The sequence below is a fragment of the Acinonyx jubatus genome, chromosome X (genome assembly GCF_027475565.1).
Source record: "Acinonyx jubatus isolate Ajub_Pintada_27869175 chromosome X, VMU_Ajub_asm_v1.0, whole genome shotgun sequence".
NCBI classification, from domain to species: Eukaryota; Metazoa; Chordata; class Mammalia; order Carnivora; family Felidae; genus Acinonyx; species Acinonyx jubatus.
The window spans coordinates 53092467-53113152 of NC_069389.1; the positions used below are offsets into that span (position 1 = coordinate 53092467).

General features: G+C 37.6%; 1 protein-coding gene across 1 annotated transcript in view; it reads left to right on the plus strand.

The window, feature by feature from the left end:
• The window catches only part of AR (androgen receptor), a 188723-nt gene that overhangs the window by 130220 nt on the left and 37817 nt on the right, over positions 1-20686 (plus strand). The window contains 1 exon segment of the mRNA XM_027053706.2: positions 13867-13983. Coding sequence (XP_026909507.2) covers positions 13867-13983 — 117 coding nt within the window.

Genomic DNA, 20686 nt, shown 5'->3' on the forward strand with positions numbered 1-20686 from the left:
CATTCAAAATAGTCCTTGGGAGAGACTTAAAGAAGATGGCTATGAAATAATTGGGATGCAGGCTCACATTTCCCCTCCTCCAATCAGTAATGCTTCAGCCCTCAGTAGGTATGGCAGTGAGACCACAGGCAATGTTGACCTCAGTGAGGCAGCATTTAGGGGAGGCACTAAAAGCTTCTCCAGCTTTTCTTGAAGCTGTCACACAGTTCAATGGATCTTTAATGGGGCCCAGGTTTGGGTTTTTCTTTCCACATACCTTTTCGTTTCCTTTTTCCTTTTTCTTTCTGTTTTATTTTCCTCTCAACTTCCTCTTCCTCCCCTTTCCTCTCCTCCTCCTCCTCCTCTCTGATCTTTAATCTTGTCAAGAAACATGTATTTTGGTAAAGTCTACACTATAATCATCTTGATATGTAGCTTTTGAATTTTCAGCACAGGGTTGAACAATTGAGTTTTCAGTAGGCATTTTGTTGTTGTTGTTAATAACAGACATATTTCTTTGACTCTGTTAGAGGATCAGCTTCCCTAATTACACAGTATGGTGAATAGACAACACACCTGTTATGAATAGTGACTCTAAAATTGGGAATTAGAATGTGCTGCGAACCCTTTTTGGCTTCCTGTCTGAAGTATTATGGAATATAATCCCCTTGTGTAGATAGGGATACTGAAGCCCAAATAGGGAATAGGATTTGTATCAAAGTCATAGGGAAATTTATAACAGAGCTTTGCTTATTTTAAATGTGTATTTGGAATGGGAAATACATGTACATGATACAAAATTTTAAAATTACAAAAGGTTAAAGAGTGAAAGATAATTCTGAATCCCCATCCCTCAGGCATGCAGTTCTCTTTCTCAGGAGTAGCCACTATTTATTAGTTTCTTGTTTACCCTTGTAGACATAGTATGAGTATTTATAAACATATAATATATATGTTAAACATATTAATATATCAATATTCCTCACAGAACTAGTGTTCTTTATTGTTTTTGCATCTTCATTTTTTTCACTTTACAATATATCTTGGAGATTGTTCCATTAATGGCTGTATTGTATGACTGTATTGATGGCCTCTTATGTTGTTTATAGTCTTCTGCTATTACAAATAATGTTGCAGTGAATGTTCATGTATAAATGCCATGTCACACATGTGTTGGGTCAAAGCATATGTATATTTTAATTTTGAAGGCTTTTGCCAAATTGTCCTTCACAAATATTGTAAGATCATTATTATTTAAAATTTGGATCTGATAAAATTTATAAATGAAATAGTGACTGTTAATTTTACAAGAGTTATTGCATTGACCTTATAGAAGTGTTCAGTACAGAGTTTCTTTAAATGTTCCATATTTACATTCATATGTGAATTCAGTTTAAAGAAATGTTATTTATACACTACTGCTCAGGAAAACATCTGTTGGGTAATGCATGTAAAGACAGCAAAATTCCTCTGAAATGCAATTGAATCTACACAAGCTGTAATTCCAGTTATATTACCAAACCTCATAGGTGTGGTTGGGTGAAAGTATAGGGAGAAAAGAACAAGAGAGTCAGACCCAACTAGGAGAAAGTAAAGCTACCACTAAGGCAGAACCAGTGGTGTGTCAGTAAACTGGATTTCTGCCTAGAATGGGGCAAGGGTGAATGAGGAGCCCTGATACTGTAGTGTTTGCTAATTTCCATGATGTAGACATTGCTATCAGGACTGATAATAGAGCTACCAATATTATAGGACTGAATGTGAAATTGGGAAGAGATGCTCAGAATTGTTTTTTTTTTTTTATGAGTCACTATAAGCCAACTCTAGCACAACACTGGACAGAGCTCAAGGGAAGACAGCTTGAAAACATAAAACTTGGGTCTGACCAAATGTCAAATGACCTTGGCAGAAGTGAGCTGGCTATTTCTTGTGGTGTTTTCCTTGGTGAGTTTGGAGCCTGTACTTCTCCCAGATGGTCTTTCCAAATCTCATCTGAAGAACATCATCTCTTTGGTGCTCCCTGAACTACTTATCTGAGTGGCCTGAACCTCACTAGTCTCCAGAGGAGCAAAAACAGCAAGGAACTTTGTAAACCGTCAAATGTTATTCCAGTGTCAAGCATCTGTCCTGTTATTAATATGGTGTCAGCTGTAAAAAGTCCATAAGCCATTAACTCACTTGCAAGGTCCAATATCAGCAGTTCCCTCCCCTAGCTGAACGTTAGAAGCAGTGGGGGGTGGGAAATATACTAAACAATCACAGCAGCCACCCTTACCCCCCCCCAATAAATGGAATCAGAACTACTGGGAGTAAAACCAGACATCAATACTTTGTAAAATCTCTGCAGGTGTTTCTGACTTGTAGCCACAGTTGAGAATTACTGCCATGTACAACCTGCTTTTGCCGCCCAGTCAACTTTCCCTACCATATCCTCTCCCTTTATCATATGTCAGCCCCACTAGCCAACTTGCTATTCCAAGAATGCACCAAATTCATTTGTGACATTAAGACTTTGAATTTGCTATTCCTTCTGCTGGGAATGTTCCTCCTTTGGCTCTTTGCATGTCTGGCTCCTTCAATCATTCAGGTGTCAGCTCAAATGCCATACCCTCATAGATTTTTCCCTACTCTACCTCAATTAATTTCCCCATTCTATCATAGTACCTTGTTGTATTTCCTTCATTGTATGTATCACCATATGAAAATATTTATTATTTACCATTTATATATTACTTGCCAGTTTTCACCAAAAGATCATCCAACTTGCAGGCAAAGCCTTTGACTGTATTGTGCACTGTTGTTTCCCTGGCTACGTAGAATAGTGCCTGGAACATAGTAGGTGTATACTCAAAGATTATTCATTATTCATCAGAAGATAGTTATTAAACACCTTCAATGGAAGAACTCAGTGGATAGATTCAAATAATTCTGTATGTTAAAATTTAAACTGCATAGCATGGAATTCAGGCTATTCATGATTTAGCCACCATCTAACTTGTCAGTTCTACCTCCTTCTACTTCCTGTCCTCTTGAAGCAGGAGGCCCATGTGAATGGCAGTGGCTGGGGAAGATGGATTGGAACTGAACACTGAAGTGTCTGCTTTAGCAGAGAAGTGTGTGTGTGTGTGTGTGTGTGTGTGTTTATTAAGAGCAGGAAGAAGATGGAATGTTTATTGAGGAGAGCAGCATGGTCAGAAGATGGTCATTGATGGAGGGAAATAGAAGACAAAATAAGCTCAGTAATATTACCTATAACTCTTCTAACGTGTCTAACATTATCCCTTTCACAAATCACACATGCATTCTGTACCATGTGTTTTGTATAACTTTATGAAGTAGACAATGCCATTATGTTTATCCTCATTTTTTAGATGAGGAATCAAAGTCCAGAGATGCTGAGGGCAATTGGAGCTGGGACTTGACACCTGCTCTTCTGACTGCCAGTCCAGCCAGTGGTCTTTACACTTCCATTTTATGGAACTTGGGCCAGATTGTGGAAGCTACTTAAAGCAAAGAAGAGGAATATGGGCTCAATTCCTGTCCCTTCTCACTAAAGTTAACCATTAGGTCAAAAGAAATAAGAATTATCATAGCTTTATAAACACTCCTAAGGAGGTTCCCTGTAAAGCATTAGCTGAGGGCCCATCCATGGTACTGGGTTAACTGACACTTGTGTTTCTGGGTGGGTAGGACAGGTGGGGGAAATGGTCACATTCTTGGAATCACAGGGACTCTGCTACTTTTTAAGTCGTTTTCACAGAAGACTTTCTTTTTGGCAGGGAACAAACTATGTGCCTGGTATCATCTAGCCTTTTCCACAGGCCCAAAAGCAGTATCTTGGGGAAAATTTTCTAGGAATCAACAGTGCTTGGAATTCTTTTCATAGAATCACTCCTTGGGTGATTAGCCCTGAGGTTCTAGGCTGTCTTAGCTCCAGAAAAAGTTTTATCTTTAGGATGCATGACGCTAAACAGGCCTTGGGTTTGTTCCAGTCTATGTAGGTCACTCAAAGGAGAGGCACTTAGCTCCTTTTTTCTGTAGCGTTTTAATTTTTCAGGGGAAGCCCTTACAGTAAAGAGAGTTGAAGTTGGAAAAACAAGATAAGAATGCAGACTGGCTTCAGTCCTCCTTGAGTCACACTCAGGAGAACTCTGAGACTCCCATCAGAAATTCCAATATGAATAGAAGAATTCTTTTTTTTTTTAATTTTAGTTGGTTAATATACAGTGCAATATTGGTTTTAGGAGTAGAATTCAGTGATTCGTCACTTATAAACAGACCCCAGTGCCTGCCCAACTTTATACTCATCACCCATCTAATCTATCTCCCACCAACCTCCCTCCACAACCATCAGTTTGTTCACTATCATTAAGAGTCCCTTGTGGTTTGTTTCCCTCTTGTATCTTCCCCTCCTTCTCATATGTTCATCTGCTTTGATTCCTAATTTACACATGTGAGTGAAATCATGATATTTGTCTTTCTCTGATTGGTCCATGTCACTTATTACATTCTGGCTCCATCCATGTCATTGTAAATGGCAAGATTTCATTCTTTTTGATGGATGAGTAATATTCCATTGTATATATGTATATACAACACCTTCTTTATCCACTCATCAGTTGATGGATATTTGGGCTCTCTCCATAGTTTCACTATTGTTGATAATGCTGCTATAAACATTGGGGTGCATGTACCCTTTCAAATACAAATATTTTTGTATCCTTTGGGTAAATACCTAATAGTGCAATTGCTTGATTCTAAGGTAGTTCTATTTTTAGTTCTTTGAGGAACCTCCATACTGTTCTCCAGAGTGGCTACACCAGTTTGCATTCCCACCAACAGTGCAAGAGCCCTCCCTTTTCTCTGCATCCTTGCCAACACCTGTTGTTTCTTGTGTTGTTAAGTTTAGCCATTCTCATAGGTGTGAGGTGGTATCTCATCATGGTTTTGATTTGTATTTCCCTGGTGATGAGTGGTGTTGAGCATCTTTTCATATGTCTTTTAGTCTGGATGTCTTCTTTGGAAAAGTGTCTATTCATGTCTTCCCATTTCTTAACTGGGTTATTCCTTTTTTTGGGTGTTGAGTTTGTTAAGTTCTTTATAGATTTGGATACTAACCCTTTATCAGATATGTCGTTTGAAAATATCTTATTCCATTCCATACATTTCCTTTTAGTTTTCTTGATGGTTTATTTTTCTGTGGAGAAGCTTTTCATCTTGATGAAGACCCAATAGTTCATTTTGCTTTTTGTTTCCCTTGCCTTCAGTTACGTGTCTAACAAGAAGTTGCTGTGCCTGTGTTCTTCTCTAGGATTTTGATAGTTTCCTGCCTCACATTTAGGTTTTTCATCCATTTGGAATTTATTTTTGTGTATGGTATAAGAAAGTAGTCCAGTTTTCCCAACATCATTTGTTGAAGAGACTTTTTTCCATAGGGTATTCTTTCCTGCTTTGTCAAAGATGAGTTGACCATATAGTTGTGGGTCCATTTCTGGGTTTTATATTCTGTTCCATTGATCTATGTGTCTGTTTTTGTGCCAGTACCATACCATCTTGCTGACTAAACCTTTATAATATAGCTTGAAATCCGGGGTTGTGATGCCTCAAGTTTTTTGTTGTTGTTGTTGTTTGTTTGTTTGTTTGTTTTTCAGGATTGCTTTGGCTATTCGGGGTCTTTTATGGTTCCTTACAAATTTTAGGATTGAAGACTTCTGAATCCACCTTCCTTAGGTTGTTCCTATTTTCTTAGTGTCTCCCACATTCCCTCCTAAGATAGGAGAACCAAGGTCAAGAAAGAAATAGAGATAACACACCAGGTCACATAATGATTCAGTGGAACAGAAGGGCTGGTCCTTCAGTCTTCTTTCCTCCTCTGTGATTTTTTACTGTTCTACACTGCCTCTGTCTTTGAAGCATAGTGTTAGGGCCCATTTGAGAAGAGATATCACATTGACAAAGTCAAGCATCAACATCGAAGGTCATAGACTTGGTTTCTGATCCTGCTTCTGCCACTTACTAGCTGGTGACTGCAGGTGAGTCATTCAGTGCCTCTGAGCCTTATTTTCCTCAATTCTAAATTAGGAATAGTAGCTACCTGAAAGGGTTTTGACAAGAATTAAAATAAGTAACATCTTTGAAGGCACCTTGAATAGTACCCAAAGTACAGTGGGATTCCCCTCCCCCTTTTTTTCCTTTGCTCTCCCTCAGGAAGTCAAGTGTTACTCCTCTTTCACACTTGGAAGAGGCAGTATGGGTAGATGTAGAACATTCAGGGCACATAAGTCAGGATAGAGGCAAATAAGATATTTTCTTGGTTATAGTGGTTAAATAGAAAGCATATGCACTCTCTATTGAAACTGAGCTATATTTTTTGGTATCAGTAATCACTCTGTATTTCAGATTTCCTCATATATAAATTGAGGATAGTGTTCTAAACCCTCCCTCCATTGACAAAAGGCTCAGCAAGATAATGAATATGAAAATTATTTTGAAATAATAAAGCAAATGTGCAGAGAACATAATAGGCAAGACTTCAGTTTTAATCCCATCACTAATTGACTGTTCAATCTTGGTCTTATCCATTCTGCTTTCTGGATGTCTGTAAAATGAGAGTGTTGGACTAGATGATCTCTGCAGAGGTCCTTGCCTCTTCTGACATTCAAGGAGTTTATTATTTAAATAATAATAATAGATAAGATCTGTATATCTTTATGTATTTATGTTGTTTTCACATTTATTGTCTCATATGAAAGTAGCACTAAACTGCTGGACTAAGAATAGGAAGTCCTGGATCCTTGTCCCTATTTTGACGTTGACTCATGCTATAACCTTAAGTTTTTCCCCCATTATCCAAGTTTCAATTTCTTAATCTGTAAAATAAGAGCATGGGGGTTGGACTAAATCAGTAGGTCTCAACTTTTCCACATAGCCTTGGGGACTTCTAGAGTTTCTCTAAAGTGTACTACAATGCTAAGGCTGCAGAGAACGGGAGAAAAGGAGAGGTGTAGCAGGATGAGTTCTAAGTTTCCTATGCCCACTTCAGGCAGATTTGGTTTAATTTTGTTTTCTATATCTGGGCCTCCATGTGCTATTTCACTTGTAAAAAAGTTTCATTGCAATATATAAAAAAAAACTTGAATAGATGTGCTATAAAGCCTCAGGTATTAAAGGCAGGATTCAATGAAATATGTTGTTTGGTAACTTCATTTTTGTTGTTTTAACAAAACACAATATTGTGAACATAGTTCCAAGTAAAAAAAAAAAGAGGACTGTACAGCATTCTCCTGCATAAATATGGAATAATTTTGTCATCTCCCTAATGTTAGATATTTAAATTTTTCCAATATTCTCTGTTTACATAATGCTATATTGTACTTCTTTTTTTGTAGTTACATAATTGTTTTCTTATTAAGCATTCCAAGAAGTGGAATTACTGGTTAAAGCTTATGTGTACTTAAATTTTTTGGATATTTTATAAAATGCTCTCAAAAAGTTTATATTCCTACCAGCAATACCTCTTTGCCAATACTAGTATTTAATCATTATCAATCTGACTTATGATAATGATATCTTCTTTAATTTGTATTTCTATGATTTCTAGTGAAGTTGAATTCAACAATTTTCATTTTTTATTGATCATTTATATTTCTTCTTTTAATTGACTTTTCATGTTTGTTGTCCATTTTCTACTGCACTGTTCATCTCTGTATATCAAGGAAATCGACCACTGTTTTTCCATAGTTGATGCCAATATGTTTTCATTAGTTTATGGTTGTCTTTGAGTTTGATTAAAAACTTTAAATGTTTTCTAGTCAACTAAGTCTATCAAAATGTTCACTTATTTTTCTTTATTGTCATTCTTTAAAAAGCCCTTTCTACCTTAAAAATATATCACCTATACTTTCTAATAATACTTTAATGATTTCCTTTTATTTTTGTTTTTGTTTTTTTCATTGACATCTTTGGTCATTATGGAGTTTACTTTGGTTTCAACTAGTAATTTAACTTTATTCTCGTTTTCAAATATTTAGCCAGTTATGACACCAGTTCGTGAATAAATCATCCTTTTTCCACAGATTTAGAATTACATATTACATATATGGAGTCTGTTTTTGGCTTTTCTGATCTCTTCAACTGATCAATCCATAGTGGAGTCACTATCAAACTGCTCTAATTATTACAGCATTATAATACTTTAAATGTCTGATAGGAAAAGTCTTATTACTCTTTTTTTTCAAAAATATCTTGGCAATATCATAAATTTTACTACTTCAGGTGAGCTTTGACATTATTTTGTCAAGATTTTGTTGGGATTGTTTTAAATTTATAGATTTCACTGGGGGAAGGGGACCAATCAATAACTTTACAATATTGCATCATCTCATCCAGGAATACTGTACGTCTTTCCACTTAATTCAGGTCTTTTATATACCTCAATATTTTTTTTTTTTAGTTTTGTTCATATAGGTCCTTTATTCACACTCTAGTTATAAAGGATAAGTAGTCCTGAGGTGCCTGGGTGGCTCAGTTGGTTAAGTGTCTAACTTTGGCTCAGGTCATGATCTCATGGTTCATGGGTTTGAGCCTTGCATCGGGCTCTGTGCTGACAGCTCAGAGCCTGGAGCCTGCTACAGATTCTGTCTCCCTATCTCTGCCTCTCCCCTGCTCATTCTCTCTCTCTCTCTCTCTCTCTCTCTCCCTCCTGTCAAAAATAAATAAAACAGTAAACAAATAAATAAAGGATAAGTAGTCCTGTGTTCTTAAGTCTTTTCTGTAGCTTCATAATAAACATGACAATTCAGTCCTCTCATTTGCATGATACCTCAGGTGATGGATAACTCCCCTGCTTTAACTGATATGATTTAAGTAGGATTTTTCAGAATGAACAAATTGAAAGAAGCCTAATTAAACACTGACCTCAACTCACACTGCATGGCAACACCAATGAGGATGACAAAAAACAATAGAAATGGGAATTCTGTGGAGACAATATCTGAAGGCGGTCTCATGACTTCTGTTCTTGGTGGAGTTTTGGATCATACTTAAGCTTTATGATGGAACAAAAGGACCATGAAGAAACATGTAGAACATCATCAGCCAGTCAAGGATTTCAGAGCCAGCTGGCAAGCAGAGGACCTCATGCTATTCCATTATGTGACCATTCATAGTAGTCAAGTGTTTGCAGCTGTTCTAATAGGAGATTTATCAAGTACTTAAATATGCAACTGGTTTGCAATTCCAGAGTGTGAACTTAACCTCCTTCAACGAGAGAGGATTTTTTGTATTTTGCCAAAAATTTCACAATGGCATTTTTTTGTGAGACTCATTATTAGTTGTTGATATAGCCTTGGTGTTCAGAGAACTAGGTGTAATATTTGTAGAATCTGAAGAGGAGGAGATGGATAGGAGTTTGTGTTGTCTGTGTTTATTATTCAGTCATCTAGGCTACTGCATGGTAATAGAGGACTTTCTAGGACCACCTTGGAGCATACCCAGATCACACTTACACTTCTGTCAACTGAATGCCAAGAAGGCATTCATAGGGCCATATACTTACTAAACAATGAACAAGGATACCTAAAACCCAGGTGCTCTGTCTTGAGGCTACACCCACCCACACTACATCTCCATTGGATGCAGTTGCCAGATTTTTCTCTGGCTCTACCACCAATTTCCTGTGGCTTGGGGCATGAGATTTCAATACTTTGTGTCCATTTTCATAACTGAAGAGTCAGGCATCACATAGGGACATTTTGTTATAAGGCTTCCAATATTCTTTACAGCCCAAAGATGAGTTCGTTCCAATTAGACCCAATGGGTCAGAACTACAAGGAGATAAATCATGAGTGTCCTGGAAGGAAGAGTGTTATAACGGAGTCCAGAAATGGAATGGGCTTCAATTCAAGAAACATTGGGGCAATCTTTATGGGGATATTACAGAGGGAATTCAAGCCTTGTACAGAGGAGTGTGTGTGTTGTGACCAGACACTATTTAAAATTGTCTCCAATCTGTAAGATTCATAGCCTCATGGTCTGTGATTTAGAGAAAACTAACTGTGATGCCAGGCAGGTCAGTTTCATCTTAGTGAGAATCATTTTATTCAGCTATAGAATGATGTATACAATAATCCCTATTATACTCCTTTGTACAAGATTGTTACTAACTTTTGTAAGCTAATCGAATGGTAGACATTTTTAATCTTATGTTACTATATTTTATATTATGCTTTAATTTATTGTCACTTTATGTTATTGTATGTTTTATATTTATTATATATAAATAAATATGTAAAATACACATGTTATTGCATACTGTATTTTAATTCACTGTTATTATTAGGAACCCTGAAAAATTCAGCCATATTGGAAAAGTAGGATAAATAGGAAAGAAGTAATAGCAACCCAGTGATTATACATTGGTTCTGTTATCATTTGAGGAAGTTGGTAATTCAGGCAGGAGAAGTAGATTGGAAACAACCTTGAGAGGTTTTTCCATCCCATTTTTGTTCCTAATCCAAACTGTACAGATGAGTTACAGTTCCATTTTTAGGAGATTCCTTCCATATCCATATTTGGGAACCTTCACCACTTGTGTTACCATTAAGTATCATTTAAAACTTTAGAGTCACTATTCTGCTTCAAAGAAACACATATTTCATATTTATGCATTTGTATGATTTAATATGTTGTATACTTTATATGTTCACACACATATACACAAAGATTACACCCTATTGTGGGTGTACACACACACATTCATTCACACATGAATGAGTACACACATATGTGTAAGAATGTTGTTTATACATATGTTGCATATGGCTTGCAATAGCAGTGCCTAATACTGTGTTAATTGCCTTTATTTTTTGAAGGGCTGTAGAAAACAAAGAGAAAAGATCAAATGACTGTAGATATAAAAGGTAATGTTACAGCAAGTTACTATCCTAAAAGGAGGGAGTTGAGGATGAAGAGATAATTATTTTGGTTAATTTCTTGCTTATTGTTAATACTTGTAACGTTTATATAAAAGACTCTACAAATATGTTATGGATAAAATCCAGATATTTTTTAAGACTCCTTGAGCTGGATATGGAATTCTTGAGTTACTGTATTATTGTACACCTGAAACTAATGTAGCACTGTATGTGAACTATACTTGAATTAAAATAAAATAAAGAAATAAAATAAAATAAAATAAAAAAGACTCCTTGAGCTGGAAGAGATTTCAGTGGTTTTCCAGTTCAACCTATCACATTATGAATGGAGCTGAGAGGCTAAAGGACTTGTGCAAGGTCATATGGTGAGTTAGTAATAAAACTGAACAAGGATTCAAATCTCATGACTTCCAGCCTAGTGCTTTCTCTGTTATCTAGGACTTAAACATTTTTGTTCAGCAGAGATTTTCCTCTGTAACCTCAAAAGTGAGTACAGTGTCTGGCCCATAATAAATGCTCAATAAATGTTAAATTAATACACAATGGCATTGGTTGTACTGGGCTTTGCACTTATTCCCAGGTAAATTATAAAGGATATCTGTGTTTTAAGCCAGGAGACATTTTGGGACAAAATATGAACCATAGCTAGGGAGATGATCTGAGTTTCAAATTGAAAAAACAAATTCATACTTTTTCCACTGTAATCTTCTTCATTCACAGGATGGTTTACTTTTAGCAGCGGAATCTAGAACTCCTCTGGGAGCCCTAATCCTTTGGCTCTGTAACCATTCCTTTGCAAACTTGGGTTCAGGAGCTAGTATTTTCCTGTGGAAGAAGAGATTCCTCAAAGAAGTATTCATAACTTGACCCTATTTTTACTAATTAATGTGACAAACTAGTCCTGAGGATTGCAGCTGCACCAAAAACTGGGGATGTCCCCATTCTAGAACATCCATGGCACTGGAAGTGAACCCACCGGAATTGGATACAGGGCCTCCCCTCTAGGAGTTGATACTCAATGACTGAATGGCACTCACAGCAACATCCTTTCTGTGCACAAATAAGAATCTGCAGTTTGCAGCAGAAAAAGGCTGTTAGTAAATTATGTGTTCTGTTAATACAAATGGTAGAAAGAGTACTTGTTTAGAGGCCTTAGTTTTCTCATCTGTTAAGTAAAAGTAATGATAGTACCTATGTCAAAGAACTGCTGAGATTATTCATTTAAATGGGATATGTAGGGTCACCTGGGTAGCTCAGTGGGTTAAGCGCCCGACTTCGGCTCAGGTCATGATCTTGCCGTTTGTGGGTTCAAGGCCTGTGTTGGGCTCTGTGCTGACAGCTCAGAGCCTGGAGCCTGCTTTGGATTCTATGTCTCTCTCTCTCTCTCTCTCTCTGCCCCTCTCCTGTTCACACTCTGCCTTTCTCTCTCTCAAAAATAAACATTTAAAAAAATAAATGACATATGCAAACTTGCCAGCATAAGCTTAGTTCATAGCAGGTGCCTATTAAGTAGTAACATTCTTCCTTGATAGGTCTCCAGTTGAGTATTCTTCAGGCAAGTCACATTCCCAGAACTCATCCTTGGAATGAAAGGGTTATACTGGAGTAGTTTTCAACAGTTCCTTCAAGCCCAGCATTCGGGGTCCTTTAACAAGGGGAAGGGAATGAGAGAGTAACAGGGTGGAGAGGAAGGAAGGAAAGAAGGAAGGAAGGAAGGAAGGAACAGGCAGATTTTGCTGACCTGGCTACTAGTGAGTCTCCTACATAAAATAACCTACTATAATACAGTGTTTTCTGTGCCTGATATGTACATTTTATGCTGAAAAGGGAGGGAAAAGCCAAGCTATAGCTAAATTTATGTGTTTTTCTCCTGCTATCAAATAGCAATTGCTCTTAAATTTTTCTTCCTTTTCCCTACCACAAATATGCTTCCTCTGCTAAAAGAAGCCTCCCTAACATCACAGTCTCTCACATAAACTAAAGCACAGCAGTAAATGAGAAGGACTTGCATAAAGAAGTCGTGCATGTTTCAGAGCAGCAGGATATGTATGTCTGTCTGTTTATGCTGGCTACTCTGTATACCTGTGGATCACCATTTGTGTATTCATTCAGTCAGTATTTGAGGGTCTACTGTATGCCAGGCCTATGTTAGGAGCAAGGAGGCAAAATGTTGAGTAAAATATGTATTTTTTAATGGACTTCCATGTCTTTATCTGAGCAGCTGTGATCCTGAAGATCTCTGAGTCTGAACACATGTATATGTTTCTGTGTATCTGTGACAGCTCCAGGTGTACACGACAGCAATCCCCCCCACACACACACTGGCTTCAGAAGACTTCCCTTTGCCTGGTGTGATTCACTTCACAGGCATTGAGCTTTATCTCTGTTTCGTTTTTATAACTTGCAGGATTGGGGTTATGATAGCTAGCAATTTAAAAACAAGTAGAAATACCATGGAGTTCTTTCTCATAGAAGTTTTACCTGTTTTTTTTTATTATGAAAAATAAGCATTCTGTTAGCTTGAGTATGATCCTTTGCATGAATACAGGGGTCAGGAGGAAGAAACATTGCCTAAGCCCAAGTCTCTGCTGTGCCATGCTAAAGGAGTGGTAATTTCTGCCATTGATCATTTTCCCATGGGTGTTCGTGCCTTTCAGTAAAGGTAGAATGTCTTATTTTAAAAAAACGTTACGTAGTTCTTATCATGAAGGGAAGTATCAACAGGACCTCAATTGTTCATATTAATTAAAAACTCCTATGAAAACCAAACAATATAGCATAGAATTAAACTAGCCTGTGTAATTCTGTGTGATCAAATTCTTTAGGGCCATTCTCTGTCCACTTCTCTTATCTGGCAGGGTTACCTTTATGTCTTTTCTGCCTAGAAATACCAAAGGAGAGAGACTCTGGAAATGCATTAATAGGGTGTCTACTCTTCTGTTTGTTCTCCTAGGGAAACAGAAGTACCTGTGTGCCAGCAGAAATGATTGCACCATCGATAAATTCCGAAGGAAAAATTGTCCATCTTGTCGCCTACGGAAATGCTATGAGGCAGGAATGACTCTAGGAGGTATGATACTTTTCTCCCTTTGTCTTTCTCCCTTTCCTTCCCTCATTCTCTTGTTCTTGCTTTGAACCAGATTTTCCTCTTTGGTGCTTCCTAGGTGGGCAGCCATACTCTAGATACAGGCTGACCCCTTCATATCCAATGTGGCTATCAGCCAGCTGGTGCCTTTCTTTATCCTTAATGATGTCACACCCCACTCTAGGGCTTAGCATAGGAGCAGAAGATGTGAAGCAGGGATCAAGTCCCATCAGGGGACGAGTGAGTGTGGAGTCAGAAGACACAGTGATACTGGCCTTATGTTATTGAATGATGGCTAGGATGAGAGAATTATGGAATTGAGAATAGTCACAGGTGCAGGATGACCTAGGCACAGGCTGGCCCTGAACAACCAGGAATATCCTCAACTAACTACTCCTATATTGTAGGGCTGGCCATCTGGAATGAGAAGCTGCTTCTCTTTGGAGCCTATGACTAGACTGCCAAGCAGAGCCAGTTTTCTATCCCATATGTCCCAGGGTTGAGCAGGCCTTTTAATCATTTCCTTTTCTTTGCAAATCTATTGATAATTTCCAAAATAATTTCTTCAATAGCACTGTAGCTTTACAGAAGGAAGATGCAGCTTTTTCAAGGGCAGCCCTTCATCATAAGGCTCTCTGTCCCCTAGTCTGTGTCTACTGTGAACACTGTCACCATTCCAGAAAGTCTTGGCTTACACTTATATTTCCCCCTCCAAATTCATCATTTCTTCATGTATATGCCCGCACAGTGGCATGGTACTCTCTGCTGCCTGATGCTTCCAAAATGAAGCACCTTTCATGAGAAAAGCAAGCTCATTAGTCTACTTTGATTTGGAAATGGGACTTGAAGAAAAGCAAGCTCATTTCTGAATGCCTGAAACTGTAGCCTCTTACTTGATTACTCATTATCAGCTTGGAAAACCCAAGATCCTAGAATCCTGCCATTTCCCCTCCCCCTCTCAAAGCTAATTTAGTGCACTTGTCCATCACTGGCTTTCTGTGAGGTGCTCAATACTTCTATCCATGTACATTTTTATATAAACCAACTTGTTCTCTATGTGTGGGTCTTCATGTTGATAGCTGTATCCTCCCCTCCTTTACAGGCCAATAATAGTCTTTACACAGACCAAAGTCCTACAAATAACTCAGGTTCCATTTGAAATAGTTGTAACAGAACCATCTCAAATAGTGGCTAGTGCTCCCAGACATGGCAAGCAGATGCTCTGTGAGTAATCTTCCAGGCAGCCACATCAAATGAGACTCAAATATCTGAGAAAGACCAACCTTGTTCTTGTTTGCTTATTATACTCCAGAGAAATCCTACAATTGTGTCTATGGTGGGGAAGAAGAGGCAGGACTGGGGTGTAGAAATGCAGAAGGAAAGCCAGGAAAGATGACAAAGGAATAAGAGGGATATAAATCAAGGGAATAAAAGGGATAAGAGGAATTTTTCTTCATATGAATGTTACAACCCCTAATGCAGTCATCTCTCAGTATTTAGCCCTCTGTCCATTGTGTGTAAGAGATAGGGGCTCCCAGGTAAAGAACCTCTTGTTTTTCAATCTGATAATATGAATTGCAAGCCTGCTTTGATGCAGGTGAAGTTAATGATAACAAAAGTTCTCATAAAATTTGGGTCCAAATCTTAAAATTAGTTCATGTTTCAGCCAACATCCTCCATTATAAAGCAGTCTGTGACATGATTATAGTGAACCCTTTTTGAAAAGGAGTCTGTGCATCTGATAAACTCGTATATTTAAAGTGTACAATTTGACAAGTTTGACATATCTGTACACCTTCCAACCAAGATAGTTAACATATCTATCACCCTCCAAAATGGTTTTACGCCTCTTTGTAACTCCTTTCTCTCTCTTCCTTTCCTGCTTCCCAACCCCACCTCTAGACAACTGATCTGATTTCTGTCACTGGAGTTCTGTTTGTTTTTTTTCTACAATTTTATATAAATACAAGCACACAGTATGACCTCTGCTGTCTAGTTTATTTAATCAGCATAACTATTTTGAGATAAATTCACATTGTTGTATGTATCAATAATTTATTCCTTGATACTGCTGAGTAGTATATCCATAGTGTGGATATACTGTAAATTATTCGTTCACATATTGATGGATATGTTACTTGTTTCCATTGTTTTTCTCCCCATTACAAATAAAAATGCTATGGACATACATGTACAAAAAAAAAAAAAAGAAAAGGAGTTTTTGTATACCAGATAATTTCACTTCTCCATATATCAGTCAGGCATAAATCTGTATAGTTCATGGAGAGAGTGGTACAGTAAGTTTTCAAATTGATTTATTGGATAGTGTGCTCAAATTTGTATGGGCTTGGTCCGCACAATGAAAAGAAGATGAGAGGTACTGTGAATGACTTTCATTTCAGTTCAATTTCTATGATATTTAGAAGCACCATACTAAGCAACAGAGTGCAGGCTGGCAAACTTGAAGAAATGTCTACAAGATACAAGGATTCTTGATATTGTGTAAATGGTCTTACCTTTGGAGTCAGGCAGAACTAAATTAAAGGCCCAGCTCCATTATTTACAGTGCTTCCTTTAGGCCTCAGTTTCTTCATCTGTAATTTAGAGATATCACTCACAGAGTCATGATGAATGTGAACATCTTTGGTAAATGACAACATGCTAGACAAATGTGAGGGCTTACTATGATAGTGAGGTCACTAGTAATTTAGATGGTAAGCTGTTTAAAGCAATTACCAGTTGGCTTTTACCCTGAATTACTTGTCATGCCCTATAATATGTAACAATTACAACAGGCAGAACATCACCAGAAATCACTTCTTATCACCTCAAACTAAAAGTACCATCAAAATCCTGTTTGGAAGCCAATCCTAGTAATTAAGGAATCATATATTCAAATACCATGCCAGTAACATCCCAAGTGTTTACCCACTTAAACACCATTGTTTGAAAAACAAACCTTTCCATTTTGCTAAAGTTATTTCCATGTTCCCTGATTCTCTGCTGCAAACCCTTCTCAAGTTTATGGTTAACTTGCAAATTCAGTGTACAGTACATCTTTACTCAAAACAATGGAAAAACTATAGAAAGCATAAATGCAGAGTGGCTCTTTAAATACTTTAGCAATAGACTTCCCTTCTCATAAGATTTGGTTTTGGCATAGACATTCTTATCACATTGAAGGAAAATTCATATAACTTTGTTTTATTCTTCCCATCAGTAAACTCAAAATGGTAGCCAGAAATGGGAACTAGGAGTATGGCCTTGGGCAGTCCCTTCTCCCCTCTGAGACTCAATTTTCCTATCATAAAATTGAGATAATGAGATTTACCAAAGACCTGTATGGCACTACCATTTTGTGATTCTATGTCTAAAGTCATAGAGAAAGCTTATTAGCCTTTTTGTGGATTATGTATCCATTGCCCTTAGAAGTATAGATAGTCTAAACTTGAGTATTTTGACTTGAATAGTAATTTTAGCTACCTCAGATTACACCTAAGTAAGGTATATTATGTGTCCAAAAATATACTGGATGTACAGATTATTGAAGGAGTGGAGGGCAGAAGGGTTATCCTTGTATCTTAGAGAAGCTGGCACACTACAGCTGATGCTTGCTTGGTCTTGAGACCTCAAGATCTCTAACTAACTTTCTCTGTAGTGTTCATCTACTGTTTGGTGATGTGATCTCCATAACTCAGAGATACTTAAAGCACATAGCTTTTTCCTTTTTGCTTCTAGGCCTATCTACATGTTCACTGCTCCTTTTTTTTTTTTTAGGAGCTCTTGGTATTTCTTGGTGTTTCCAGGGGTGGTTGGATTCGCAGGGTGGATCTCTTAAAGACTGCTTTCAGGCTATTAACTAACTGCCCATTAACAACTAGAATAGGCCTTTCTTTGAACCTGGTTCATTTATTGCTGCTTTTGGAAAAGTGCACATTGCTAACTGCTTCAAGAATCTAAACCTCTTGCCTACTTTTAGCCTAAGAAAATATTTATAAATATAACTTTCCAGAAAAGGACCTTCTCTCTGATGAATTAGCTGTGGGTTTTTCACAGCCCATAATCAGAGTAAGTGCACAGCCATCTCTCACTTTTGTCTACACTTCCCAAGGATATACTTAGAGTTTCCAAGGTGTAATGAGAAAGATATAATTGCCCTGACTTGCCATCTTATCTCCTAACCCTCCCCTCCTCACTGAAACCTCCTATTCCTCCCCAAACATTTTTATTTTTGCATTTTGCAACTCTTGAGTCCTCAGTTTTTAATAAACGACATTGGCATCTGCTTACTCCCTCTTTTCCTGGACCATGGAAGATGGTGGGCCTTTCAGGAATATCATGTAGCAGCCAAACCCAGAAGAGGAAAATAAACCTGGAACATGTGAGAATCTAAAGTGTTCAACATTTTCTTCAGAGGTTACTTTAGCATATTTGAGAAGTCTCTTTCCTACTAGAAGACTGAACTTTACATCTGAGACTCAAAACTGTTAGCATTTCTGCAGGTTTTAAACAACCTCCAGGATTCTCTAGTTGAGAAAATGGCTCAGGGAGCCCATGGCTATGATCTGATGTCATCATGTACACTATGAACATCTTTGTGGTTTCCAGTGTTGAAGACAGTCTTGATGACAGCTCTTTTGTCATTCTCCATGCTCAAGAGCAGCCCTGAATTGCTGCTTCTGGATTGCTGTTTCTGCTTCTGGATGCAAGAGAGTGATTCCAGTGATGAAACACTATTCATGGCATGGGTCTTTGGAAGACAAGTTTCACAGCATTTATTCATCCATCTATTTATCTGTTCATCCTTCCAAATAGCCAACTAGCTAGTCCTTTCATCTTTCCATCAATTCACTCATCTATCCATTTGGAAAATATTTTTTAAGATTATTTATTTATTGTTGAGAGAGAGAGAAAGAGTGAGAGTGACCATGTGCATGAGCATGCATGAGTGGGGGAGAGGGACAGAGAGAGGGAGAGAGAGAGAATTCCAAGCAGGTTCCTCACAGTGCAGAGCCAGACATGGGGCTTGATCTCACAAACCGAGAGATCATTACCTGAGCCAAAATCAAGAGTCAGATGCTTAACCGACTGTGCCACCCAGGTGCCCCCATTTGGCAAATACTTATTGAATGCCCACTCTGTGCCAGACACTATGGTAGATATTTTGAGGAGCAAATCTCTGACCTCAAAAATTTAAACAAAGGGAGACAGACAGTGATAATACATCCTAAAGGATAAGAAGAAATTACTAGGAAGAAGTTGGATGAGACAGAAGGGACGGGGAATTCAAGGCAAAGGACACAGTTTGAATAAATGCACAGAGACATAAGAAAAGCACATTGAGAGTTTGAGGAATAGTAAGTAGTTTAAAATGGCCAGATCTGGGGAAATGGGGATGGTAAGCTAAAACCACATTGAAAATGGACTCCATTATTATGCTAAAAGATTTGGAGTTTAGGAAGCTGAAGATCTATGACATGGGATAGACCTATTCATGTATCATTTTGTGTGTCTGTATGGGTTTTTTTTTTCCTTCCAAGATTTTATTTAAATTGAAGTTAGTTAACATAGTGTAGTATTGGTTTCAGGAGTAGAATTTAGTGATTCATCACTTACATATAACACCCAGTGCTCATCCCAACACGTGCCCTCCTTAATGCCCATCAGCCATTTAGCTCATCCCCCACCCACCTCCCCTCCAGCAACCCTCAGTTTGTTTTCTGTAGTTAGGATTCTCTTATGGTTTGCCTCCTTCTCTGTTTTTAATTTATTTTATTTTTCCTTCCCTTCCCCTATGTTCATCTACTTTGTTTCTTAAATTCCGCATATGAGTGAAATCATATGGCATTTGTCTTTCTCTGGCTGACTTTGTATGTTTGCTTTTTAAAGACAATTAGTGGATTGCAAGTGTGGTATATAGGTCATGACTTAAACTTTATAGAAATACACAGTAGACCAGGTAGAGAAAGAAAAAAAAAGTCTAGCAGCAAATTTTGCTAAACAGCTAGGATTGCAGCGTTGGTTCCTGGGTTAGTTGCCTCCATTTGGTTTGATACCTGCAAGTACTGACCACGTACATAAGTCCTTCCCTTATGCAAACTTCTTGCCTTGGTCTAGGCAAGTGTTTCCTGGCATGGGTTCTGAGAAAACTAGTTCAATGACATGGTCCATGAAAAATGATTTTTAAGGTCAAATAATTTATACAAACCTACATATTATGGTCCTGCTCAGGAAAATTTATAGTATATTTTAGCGTAACACAGACCTTGGCAAGTACTGCAATAAAGTAACCTGAGGAGCTTGGTAACTCAGGATTCATAGTTTAATTCAACCACAGAAACACTTTTTTTTTCATATAACACCTGTTAATATCCTACAAAACCACTGTTTAATGTAATACACTTTGGAAAACTTGGGTATAGATAAATAATTTATCCTATAGTCAGACAACACCCTTAGCCCAAGTCTTCTATTTTGTAGATGTGTATGCCATTGTTCACCAGGAGAATCAATCAAGAATGGCTTCATGACCAAGAGTAGACCATCCTCACCACATCTCAAGAGTATGTACCAGAGGCCACTAAAACCACTAAAGTAAACCATGTTGGGTCTGCAATATTCTTTTCATGCATAAAGCATTATTATACATAAAGCATACATACATAAAGCATACATTATTATACATTAT